Below are 13,005 nucleotides of genomic sequence, written 5' to 3' on the forward strand. Positions count from 1 at the left end.
ATGAAAAAACTTTGTTGTGCATAAAATCTACACCTGAGATTATGCCTATACCATCAATAAACAATAATAGACATATACCAGAATAAATATATATTATGTAATTATTCTTTTCAATATTTTTGGTAATTCTTGATATCCTTTTTATGTGTTATACAAATCTACATTCTAATTGAACTGTAATTGATCTGGAGGAACAGAAAGACTTGATTCCTTAATCCATCCAAAAACCAGTTTGAGTTGCATATAATAATCATGATAATAGTAGGCTATTCATTTGCATAAATGTCTTCATAATTTATTTTCGAATTCAAATATCTAATATTGCTTGATATTTTTTAATAAACCACAAAATCAACACATTGTTTAACAACTGTCTTTATAACATTTTGTAAAGTCCTTAATGTAAATCACTGTATATATATTCTTCTCAGTAGGTGGTATAATTGTTTCTCAGTATGTGGAATAAATTGTTTCAGTTCTTATAGTTGTCAACCTGATTATCTCACAATTAAGACCTATATCCAGAGAAAGATGGATTACTTCTGAAAATGAAAAAAACTATTTGAATTAAATAAATTATAAAAACAGGGTAGCTACACATGCTTTGCAGCCAAAAACAAACAGTAATCTGATTGGCAGTCATATTACTGATGCCATACTGTAAAGTAATCTGATTGGCAGTCATATTACTGATGCCATACTGAAAAGTAACTTGATTTTTTCCCCTGATACATTTTAACCAATTAAGCAATGTCTATTAATAGTTAACTTTGCAGGTATGTATCAAAACATAATGTAAGATATATGTTGGTCCATGCATGAAAAACATACATTTTAATATACATGTATGTTAAACATCCAATAAAAAATCTGTGAAACATGTGTTAAAAACATAACAGATAAGACCTATGAATAATAACATCATGGTTCCAGAGTGAAATTTAGTTTGATGCCTATTTTACAATTTTTACATAAATTGATTAAAATGTTTTTTGTCAAAATGTCTATTAGAATTTTTCTGTCATCGCCTATGTTAGATTGTATGTTTAACACCATTATATGAAGGAAAATGTATCTTCATTTGAATGTGTTTTAAATTTGTTTGGAATGATGAACATCCTTAAATCAGGCATTGTATTGTAAAAACTTCAAAGTTGCCATAAACAAGTGTAAAACGATCATGTTTGACCTTTGGGAGTACATGAGCGCATTTACACTTTTACTATAAACATTTTTTTTGGTTTTGTTTGAAAACTATTCTCAAAGGGTTTAATTTGTCTTGAATGTGTATTGAACTTTGGAGGGCTTTTCTTGTTCTCTGACATTTTTAGTCCTTTTTCATTTCAATTTTTCTTTCATCTTTGTTGTTATTATAAAATCTGGATGTCACACATCCTAATTTCATAACTTTTTTGTCACAAGTTTTGTTCAATTCTTTTTATTTAAAAAACAATTAACATTGACTTATTATGTATATATATATTATACTTACGGTGGAGTTGTTTGGCCGAAACCTGTAATGTATAAACAGAGTAAATAATATTATGAATATACTGAACAAGAATTAATGACATTCTTAATATATCAAAATTGAGAAAGGAAATGAGGAATGTGTCAAAGCCACAACAACCTGACCATAGAGCAGAAACAGCCAAAAGGCCACCATGGGTCTTCAATGTAGTGACAACCTTGAATGTCTATACAATAAAATTGGGTTTTAAAATCTGTATTGATTAAAAGACATATTACATTACTATTATGCAGAGAAAACTATACCTTCATGACATACTTTTCAAATATTTAAGTTTTTGAGGTAAAAATAACAACTTTCTTAATACTTTTTTTCAAATTAATAAAACACCTATTGAGCAAGGTGTTCCTTATGAGAAGAAGATGTGGCATGATTGCTAATGAGACCAAAATAACATGGAAGTCACAATCTATAGGTCATCTTACAGGCTCATGACCCAAATCTTATACACCAATCAATCAATCATCCTCTGGCTTCAACAGTGAGCAAAACCCCAACCAGATAGTGAGCTATAAAAGGCAGAATTTTCTTTCAATCAACAGACTTTTTCAACTGAATTCACAATCTCATGAATATTTAGTTATAGTTACCTGGTTGTTGCTGAGTTGAACCAAACCCTCCTCCTCCTCCTTGTCCTCCAAATCCACCTCCAGGACTTTGTTGTTGTGACAAAGCACCAAATGTTGGAACATTACTACTCCCTGCTAGAGCCTCAAATGTGGGACTGCTTCCTGTACCTCCATATCTAAAATAAATATAGTATGTATAATATGGAAACAAATAACATTGGCAATAACATAAATGTTTGCAATTTACAAATGCTTACATAGAAATTTTTTACATTAAAAGAATGTTTGATTAAAATGTTTTTAATAAAATTCTGAATCATTGTGAGTTTGTTCTCATGGGAAGTAAGCAGGAAAATGCCTTACCCTGCAAATCCAGCTGCTTGTCCCTGCTGTGGAGATCCTCCAAACATAGTATTACCACCTACTGGATTACCAAAAACTGGTTGGCTGCCGAATCCTGTTCCACCACTGCCACCAAATGTTGTGGGACTACTTCCAAAAGCTTGACTGGTACCAAAAGCTGGAGCAGTTCCAAAGGAAGGACTACCCCCAAAAGCAGCAGGAGCTCCAAATCCAGCTGAAATACATACAATTTATACAAAGACATATAATTAGTCAGTAAGAAACTTTATAATAGTTATTCAAATACACAATAAATATTGATATGTATGAATATTGTGGACTGGTATTGCTGAGAGTCCCACATTGGATGAAAAATATCAGCTCCATGTTCCTTCCTAACATATTTAGAATCAGATTCAAAACAGTGTAGCTGTAGCCATTTATTGACGACCTAAATTATCCCATTGACTGGGACAGATTTTAATATATCAAAATTGAGAATGGAAATGGGGAATGTGTCAGTTTTAGTGTCTTTAACAAGTACATAGTGAGCAGTGGTCGTTACAGAAAAATGTTCACCTAATCTGTCCCAGTCAATTGGATAATTTAGGTCGTCAATCAATGGCTACAGCTACACTGTTTTGAATATGATTCCAAGTTAATATATACCCACAATGATGACCCTGGATAACCTTCTTTTAATAAAGTTCAGATGGTCTTCTACTTTATCCTTTTTCATTGATTCACATTTCTAAGGCTGGGGGCTTTTATAGCTTTTGTAATTTTTTATGGGCTGTTAGATTTGAAAGCTAATTTATATTAGGTAATGTCTAGAGACTTACATGGACTGGTCTGCTGTGCTGCAACACCAAATCCTGAGGCTGCTACACTACCTCCTCCACTGGTAAAACCTCCAACCCCTCCAAAACCACTGGTACTCTTGGCCCCAAAAGTGGAACTACCTTGGTTACCAAAGATGGAACCTGAAAAAAAATAATCAGATTTTTATTATGTCCAAGTTACAATAACAAATTTCAATGTGTTACCTTTCAATAATTGTTAACACACACAAACATATTTATCAGAAAATCAATCTAACAATATTTGGGAAAATCACTATCTGAAGCTTGAAATATTTTGTTTTCCCTCTCTACCCAGTATCAATTGCAGAAGATCATAAGTTAACTTCAAGATTTCTTTGTTGTTTTGTTTATGATTGCGTGCTGTCTCACTAATGTTTACATGTTCAAAATATTACTTTGTAATAAACAAGTCATAAATGTTACCTGCAGAACTTGTTGTAGTCGTACCAAAGGATGAAGAACCAAATACATTGGTGTTAGCTCTCTCTGCACTGGGTTGGCCACCAAGGCCACCAAAACTTGATCCACCAAATACACCACCTCCACTAGAACTGGATGTGGTCACTGTCCCGCCAAATGAGCTAAAATATACAGACACAGCTTTAAAATAAATAAATCTATAACAGCTTTTTGGTAAACCATTTTCATAAATTTGTTAAGTACAGGTGAATCTGGGGTTTTTGTGAAGCAAATATTAACTGTTTGATTGCAGACTCTAAATATTGATGAAAAAATATAAAGGATTTTATGTTTGCACATTAATGATCAAAAGTTTTTTAATACTAAAATAAAAAATAAATCCTGTTAATTCAGAAATTTTGCCATGCATTTATTATTGCGATTTATTATTGCATATATGACAAAAATGCAAAAATCAACTTTTGTGATGCAGGAAAAGCTAAATAAAGATAAACGCATCAGATATCAGAATGCCTGTTCTTATAATTGTGATACTCACCTAGTCGCATTTTTCCCATTATTAAAAACCACACAATAATTTCCTGATTAATAGGAAAAGATTTTTTTTTCAACAGTTCAGAGGATACATCTGATACAACCAGATGATAAATTTAAACCATATTACATTCATTTTAACAACTCATATAAATATACATGTAGCCTTAAATTACCTTGATGTCTGCCCAAATGCAGTCTGACCAAATGCAGTCTGTCCAAATCCTGATGTTTGCCCAAATCCACTACTCCCAGATGATACTGGTTGCCCAAATACACTGGTCCCAGCTGATGAGGCTGGCTGCCCAAATCCACTACTCCCAGAAGATACAGCTGGTTGCCCAAATACACTGGTTCCAGCAGTTGAAGCTGGTTGCCCAAATACACTGGTTCCAGCAGTTGAAGCTGGTTGCCCAAATACACTGGTTCCCGCTGATGAAGCTGGTTGACCAAATACACTACTCCCAGATGAAGCTGGTTGCCCAAATACACTGGTTCCACCTGGTGAAGCTGGTTGCCCAAATACACTGGTTCCAGCTGATGAAGCTGGTTGCCCAAATAATCCTCCAGCAGGAGAAGAGGTTGTCTGTCCAAACATGCCACCAGAGGTAGGAGTTGAAGTTGACTGACCAAAAAGTCCTCCAGAACTAGAAGTAGAGGTTGGCTTGCCAAAAAGACCACCAGAGCTTGTTGCTGATGTTGTCTGGCCAAACAATCCTCCAGAGGATGATGCTGGCTGACCAAATAAACCACTAGAGCTAGAGGGAGGTTGTCCAAACAGTCCTGCAGAACTAGTTGTAGTTTGTCCAAATAATCCTCCTGAGCTAGTGGTGGACTCGGTCTGTCCAAACAGACTAGAAGGAGGAGAAGAGGGTTTTTGCAGGAACAGATTTTCAGCTGTGGATGCAGATGTTTGTCCAAATGGGCTTGTAGTTGATGTTGTTGTTCCCTGACTAAAAGGAGCAATGGTAGAGGCTGCACTACTGGATTGTCCAAACGAGTCTCCTGTTGTAGTGGTCTGACCAAATAAACCTGTTCCTGCTGCTGAAGTTGTCTGTCCAAATATTCCAGTTGTTGCACTTGATGTTTGCCCAAATAATCCACCTCCACTGGCATTACTAGGTGGCACATTTAATCCACTGACCTCATCTGTCACACCTGATGAACTTGTTAGGGTTTCTTCACTTTTCTCTTTTTGTTGGTTTAATGTCTCACTGCTGGCAGTAGCTTCTGAACTAGTAACAGTTGGTGTCTGTCCATCTGTTGACAATTTTTTACCAAACAGACCTGTATTGTTAGACGTACTTGATTCACTTAGACTGACCGCTGGTTTCCCAAATAGACCAGTACTGTTAGAAGTACTTGATACACTTTGACTGACCTGTGGTTTCCCAAACAGACCAGTACTGTTAGAAGTACTTGATACACTTTGACTGACCGCTGGTTTCCCAAATAGACCGGTTTCACTTGAAGAACTGGTACCAAATACTCCTGTTGAAGATATTTTAGGATCATCTGAAGATGTAGCATGACTTATAACAGGTGATGGTGCTCCTGTAGTAGGAGAACCAAATAAACTTCTAGAAACTGAAGAGCTTGGCTGTTGGTTTGGTGTTGTCTCCCCATGTCTACTTCCTGTGTCTTTTGAAGTTTTTGGTGTTGTGTCTACTCCACTGCTGCCAGTTGGTGGTATAGAACCAAATGACTGGGAAAAAGAAAATCCACTGGCTGGTTTGTTTTCATTGGTGGAACCTGTAAAACAAATGTTTATGTTAAATCTTGGTTTCTGTTTCTATAATGTATAAAGCTAAAAGTTATTATAAAATCATATAATAAGGCAATAAGACAACTATCATTCATCGTTTGTTGAGGAATTGAATGCATTGTGCGTCAACAGATAAGCTAATTTTTCTACTTCAATCAAATACTTACAGAAATTTTTTTCTGTTTTATTTAACACCTTCTGATTTCAATGGAAACTGAATTTATATCATTTACTTATATTGAAAATATGACTAGATGGTTTTTTTCTCATAGAAACAGGTCTCATTTGTTTGTTGGTGTTAAATGCCACATTCAGCAACCTTAACTTTATTTTGATGGCCAATATTTATCTGTGAATAAGATGAAGAACCAAAATAGGACTACAATTTTCATATCCTTATTCATGAACATTATTATCAAAGTACATCTCGCCACAATTAGGGTTCCAATGTTATAACCTTATGTTCTTGAGTGACATTTGTAAGTACCTCTTGAGTTCTGTATCTAACACATTATTATAAAATAGCTATTGCTCATAAATTTTCTATTCCAATTTAGAAACGTTTAGTGTGTAATCACTGATTCACTAAAAGGTGCATATAATTGTCAAAAATAATAAAATAGCATAAAGCATACATGGCATAGCTAGGAGATAAAATTCACAAAAAAATCACATTTTAAATCCTTTTTTTTATAATTGTTTTATCTGTAATAGTAACAATTGATTAAAATTTGAACAAAATTCAAATGTTAGAAAATAGCTGGAAAAAGAATTTTGACTACAAAATTAAATTAATATAAATTTTGTGCTTTAGTTTATTTCAAACTCATAAAGAACATTTTATATGGTTCTTTTGTGAGTTAATTTGTCCTTGTAGTGTTTCAACTAGTTGCTATTATGGTTCTAACTACCTTCAACCGTTTCCTGTGACTTTGTGGTACTGTCACTAGATGAAGTCTTCTGAACATTGTGTTTACTACCAAATAGTCCTACAAAAAAATATAAGTTATAAGGCTATCGTGTATTATGCATGGTTTCAGATCCAGTAGGATTATGGGTAATATCCTTCTTTGTACACCACACTGAAATCAATGTGACACCATTGGTTAGGAAACCGTTGTTTCTGACCATTCAACACACTTTGGTGTAGGCTTGTGAAAATATTACCCAGACTGCATACAATACTTTAATTCATGCAAATTATAAAAGTAATTTATTGAAATATTACAAAAAAACAAAGTACTGCTTAAAAACATAAGACATTGGAATATTTGGATCTTATCTCAATTCATTTAATAAAAATAGAGGCTCTATAAGTTGGTCCCCTTGTTCTGTGAGCATCTTTAAGGGGGGAGGGGGTTGGAGGGGTCCTGATGATATAATAACAACGCAAACTAGATGTGCAAATTAGATGTGCCATTATTATTTTACTGTGAAGAAAATATTACTGGACATGAATGGTTCCCATTTAACTGACCACACAATCATAACTTTCTCAAAAAGCCTGTCTAAGTCCCTCTCCTCCTTCAATGGTGACACTAAGTGTTTTACCTGTTATATTTTGTGAACTAGATGCTCCTCCAGAGAAGGAAAAAGAACTTGTTGGCTTAGCTGTGAAAGTGGTGCCATCTAGTGACAACTTTGATGCTGACTTAGAAACATCAGCTGTTGATTCTCCACCACCTTTGAAAAGAGACAAAATATATTTCTTAACAATTCTGTGAAATTATGATGGTGAAAAAAAATTCTTTCAAATAAATCTGCTTTAAGACTTTTTACTCTTTAATGTTTGCTAAACAAACAAACGGTATGTGTAAAATTGAGAATGGAAATGAGGAATGTGTCAAAGAGACAACAACCCGAGAATAGAAAAGACAACAGCAGAAGGTCACCAACAGGTCTTCAATGTAGCGAGAAATTCCCGCAACTGGAGGCGTCCTTCAGCTGGCCCCTAAACAAATATATACTAGTTCAGTGATAATGAACGCCATACTAATTTCCAAATTGTACACAAGAAACTAAAATTAAAATAATACAAGACTTACAAAGGCTAGAGGCTCCTGACTTGGGACAGGGGCAAAAATTAGCAGGGTTAAACATGTTTATGAGATCTCAACCCTCCCCCTATACCTCTAGCCAATGTAGAAAAGTAAACGCATAACTATACGCACATTTAAAATTCAGTTCAAGAGAAGTCTGAGTCTGATGTCAGAAGGTGTAACCAAAGAAAATGAACGGTATGTGTGTATGATGTTATAAAATAAATGTATAGAAGCAATATTTAGTAATAGAAAAAGTTGCACATACAGATAAAGATAACATCCCAAAATCAAATATTTTCCCTAACTTCAGTCTATCAATAGCTGATATGACCTTGACCTTTTACTTATTGACAACAATTTTAATATAGGTCATCCTCTATCAATGGGGACTTGGCATGACAAGTTTGTTAACATTTGAACTTTGTATCTAATATATTGGCTAGTTTCCTACTGCACAATACAAAAGAGATTGGGAAATATATATTTTTGGCCCCTCCATCCAACAATTATATGGTCAGTTTGTGATTCAGTCAATAATTCATTCAGATTTGCATTATATCCCATAGCAATCTTATGTCTGGTAATTATTTTTAAGTTTAGACAGGTTATACCTAAATCTGAAGTGCTATTGCCTTTCTTTGTTTCATCTGTCTTCCTCCCAGCTGTGAAGTCAAATCCTGCAGAGGAACCTGTGGTTGTAGAAAAAGATTCAGAACCAAAGGTAGAGGTACCAGTTTGTCCAAACTTAGAGGTACCAGTCTGTCCAAACTTATAACCAGTAGAGGGGGTGTTACTAGTCTTGCTGCTGCTTGCAGACGACACTTTCTCTGATAAATTTGTTGCCGTGGCTGCATTTGATTTAAAGGCAAACCCATCTGAACTTTTGGGAATTGCTCCACCAGTTGAATCTGTGCTACCTCCAAATGAAAATCCTTTTGTTGTATCTGTGCCTCCAAATGAAAATGATTTGGCTGCTGTGCTGATGTCAGATGGTTTTGGAGACCCAAACAAATTTCTGCTTGTTACCACCGGGCTTGATTTGGGCATGTCAGGTCTTACAGAGGATAATGGAGTTGATGTAACCTTCCCTGAAATTAAAAAAGATGGATGTAAGTAAATGATTTCTTAATCCAGTTTTTCTTAGTACCTTTTCTTATTCCACTGATGAGAATCAAACAGGAAATGTTAGACTTGTCAGTTATAAAAAAACTTTTGAACTCCTACACATGTTTAACAGATAATAACATCATCGGCACAAATAATATCAACAATTCTAATACCATTAACAGGACCAATAATATCAACTGTACCAATAACATAAACGATAACAATAAAAGTAATAATTACTTCAGCATTGTAATCATAGTAATTGATTTGTTTAAGCTTTTAAAACCTACCGTTGAAATTTTTTCATCTTTAGTAAACTTAAACTAATGCTGAGTTCAAACGTAATTCGAATTCGAATAGCATTAACTACTAATTCGAATTAGTTTAAGTTTAATTCGCATTTGAAACGTTTTACGTCCTAACGTCAATTTCTAATTCCAATTGTAATGCGCGTCAAATTCCATTTACTATCCAAATTTGAATTCAATTTGAATTAAATGTCCTTGTGAATGAGGCATTATTGTTTATAAATAACTTACATTTAAAATTCATTGTATATTCACAACTCCTTATAACTACAATAATTTTTTAGAAATTCTACTTTCAGTTTTAATAATTTTATAGCATGTTTGTTGAGAGGTTCCTGGAATCTTTTTTTTAATTCAAGTAAACTACATAAAGGTAAATCTATTTTATCTACAATTTTATTTTGTTCTAACTATTTTACTTCTATATGCCATGTATATTTACCTTGCCATGTATATTTATAATAATACTTTTACTTTTGCTTTTAATACGTTTTTACTTTCATTTTTATTCTTTATATAAAGTACAACTTTCACTTTCACTTTCAGATTATTATTATTTAAAAAAAATGTAAACAACAGTTTATAAATTGCAGGCATCCAAAACACTTTTCTCTATTCTCTTACTCAGGAACACTCAAAGCCAAATATTTTAAATCCAAAGAACCGAAACTGTTAAATAGCTTTATGATCAAAAGCACATAGAGAAATAGCCAAAAATATCTAAGGTCAACTTTTGTTTCTTGATAACTTCTGAATTTACAGTACTTGTTTTTGAGAAAGATTGCATTCACTCCATACATAGGTTATGCAATTTAACGTCCAATGGCCTTTATTTCAAGGACTAGAACAAATGAATTAATCATACTACAGATTGGTAATACATGGAAAGGACTAGCATTAAAGGCATGGAAATTTAGACTGCTATTAAAAAATCATAGTTAGTTGTATAGGGACAATAAGGAGTAGGTCCAGTAAGGGATGTTTTTGGCCTAAATTTCAGGTTCATCTGACGAAAGATTTTGGACACTTTTTAAATACTTAAGTGTCTATTTCAGTTGATTCAATTAGTTAAAGTGAAGGATTTTAACGGATTCACTCATTAAAAACACTATGATTTAAGCTTAAATATAAAAAATCTATCAAATATGCAAAAATTTGTCACTTTTCAGATTGTTTTTGTCAAAAATGAAAGTGGCCACAATCGTGTTCATCCTCAACCTTTATATATGTTATGTATTATCATCAAAGACAACTTACATTTCAATATCAAGAATGAAAACAAATGGGCCACTTTCATATAAGACGGAAACCGTCTAAAATTTACATAAAATGCTAAAGTTGTGAAGATTTCAGTAATTTAGCATGACTTAATGATGTCAGTATCCGTTCTATGTGCATTGTATTGTCAAAAACAGCCAATATTTATGTAGCAGAAGCATTCTTCTTTCTAATAAATAACTAAAACTTTAAATTTTAACAATTTTGTAAAACTGCTATATTTTGGGGCCAAAAAGGGGTCTTACTGGACCTACTCCTTTAGCCACCTACAGACCCCTCATATATGTTGCAAGAGTTCTTTAGTGTGCAGAAAGAATGGCACCCATTTTACCCTTGGCATCAGATTTAATGTCTCCATTCTGACCATAAATGACTGCACAGCCATAAGGAATGATCTGTGAAATTAGTAACCTAATTTGTATTTACCAGAGCCCTGGACTTCTGTTTCACTATCACTGGAATCTTGAGAAGGAATATTGTACTGTGATCCAAATCCCTCCTCCTCATCGTTAGTTTCTGTCTCTGTTTCATCATCCTCCTCATCCTCTTCATATCCAGTAGAGGAGGGAGGTGTTATATCCTCTATACCACTCAGGGTCTGTCTCAAATCTGAAATAATTTTATTCTGGACATGAGAAGTGGACCTTTTTAGAAATAGAACTAGAATGTATACATGCATACAAATATACTTCCATCATGATATGTTACAGGGTTTTATAGCTATATCAAAACTCCTTTCTCAACTTGTGTTAGTTGTTTTAAAACAGGATGTTTAAATAAATTTCGCATTTCAGGTGATTTGAACAAGACATACTGTTTCATAAAATAAAAAAAAACACCAATCATCTGTTTATTCTTTGTATTTTTGGGAGTAAACTTGAATATCATAAAATTTATATTATTATAAAAGATCTCAAAAAATAAATATCTATACTTATGCTTACAGGTTTCCCGTTTTGTGTTTGAATTGCATTTTAAAGGGACATAACTCTAAAGCAAACTGATATTCAAATGGGTCAAATTTTAACTTGACCTAGCTTCTTTGTTTTACTTCTAATCAGATACTGAAATCTTAATTTTTGTTTACTGTTCTTCATTATAAATGGACTCTAGCACAACAGATAGTTAAATGTGTAAGATTTTTAATTTGAGCTAATTTCTAACTTGACACATGTGAAACTGTCAAATCTAATGACACATGCATATAAAGGCATTACAACAATTACAAATTTCAAATGATTTTGTAAAGGCTAAATATATTAGTTACGGAATGAACAGCAATTCCAAAACATATGAATACAAATCTACAAGAATAAAGCTTTATAAAGATGGCAACTACACCAAAATTACAAGAATGGTATCGTCAAAGGTTTTGTTCAAGTGATCTATGTGCTCCAGACATTGATTGTGCATTATCATTCTTACCATCAGGAGGTAGTACACCATAGGAACGTTTCACTGCATTAAAGCCTTCACTCATTCTTGGTTGACCTTCAAATCTTCCACCTGACTGATTTCTGTCACCTGATATAGTCATGCCTGATTGACCAACATTCATATACTGTAAAGATAAATAACAAATACATTGTGTAGACTAATATAAACATGTGAAACTGCGAGCTACTGCTCACTGATGATACCTCCGCAGCAAGTGGATAATATTAATATTGTAAAAATATGCAAGTGTTCGGTAAACAGGAAGTTGTCGAGTGATGAATCTGAAAACGCATCACACGGTTTAGCTGACTTATATAAATCCTGAAACCAAATTTCAGAAATCCTTGTATTGTAGTTCCTGAGAAAAATGTGACGAAAATTTTCAACTTGGCTATCATGTGTAAAATCATTCAAGTGTTCGGTTAACAGCAAGTTGTCAAGTGATCAATCTGAAAACACATCACAAGGTATAGCTGACTTAAATAAACCCTGAAACCAAATTTCAGAAATCCTTGTATTGTAGTTCCTGAGAAAAATGCGACGAAAAATATTCATGGGACGGACGGACTGACTGACAGACTGACGGAAGGACAGACAGAGGTAAAACAGTATACCCCCTTTTTTTAAAGCAGGAGTATAATAACACGCTTGACAAATACATAGAATTAGCAAATTATTTTATGGAAACAACATACGTTTTAAACAGTGTGAAACCAAAAGTTAGTGTGTAATAATATATCATTCTGCATTTGTGCAGATAAAGCTTTAAATCTGTGATGTCTTTCCTTGGTGATAATGCCCTACATCAT

General features: G+C 33.6%; 1 protein-coding gene across 1 annotated transcript in view; it reads right to left on the minus strand.

The window, feature by feature from the left end:
* Positions 1-279: 279 nt before the first annotated feature.
* The window catches only part of LOC134708321 (nuclear pore complex protein Nup214-like), a 40,937-nt gene continuing 28,211 nt past the window's right edge, over positions 280-13,005 (minus strand). Inside the window, exons 21-32 of the mRNA XM_063568768.1 lie at positions 12,185-12,320; positions 11,186-11,368; positions 8,678-9,154; positions 7,576-7,707; positions 6,936-7,013; positions 4,436-6,011; positions 3,729-3,886; positions 3,285-3,425; positions 2,464-2,677; positions 2,122-2,276; positions 1,493-1,514; positions 280-542 (exon numbers count right to left, since the gene is read on the minus strand). Coding sequence (XP_063424838.1) covers positions 509-542; positions 1,493-1,514; positions 2,122-2,276; positions 2,464-2,677; positions 3,285-3,425; positions 3,729-3,886; positions 4,436-6,011; positions 6,936-7,013; positions 7,576-7,707; positions 8,678-9,154; positions 11,186-11,368; positions 12,185-12,320 — 3,306 coding nt within the window. The 3' untranslated portion in view covers positions 280-508. The remainder of the gene's footprint in view (positions 543-1,492; positions 1,515-2,121; positions 2,277-2,463; positions 2,678-3,284; positions 3,426-3,728; positions 3,887-4,435; positions 6,012-6,935; positions 7,014-7,575; positions 7,708-8,677; positions 9,155-11,185; positions 11,369-12,184; positions 12,321-13,005) is intronic.

Source organism: Mytilus trossulus, chromosome 2 (genome assembly GCF_036588685.1).
Source record: "Mytilus trossulus isolate FHL-02 chromosome 2, PNRI_Mtr1.1.1.hap1, whole genome shotgun sequence".
NCBI lineage: Eukaryota > Metazoa > Mollusca > Bivalvia > Mytilida > Mytilidae > Mytilus > Mytilus trossulus.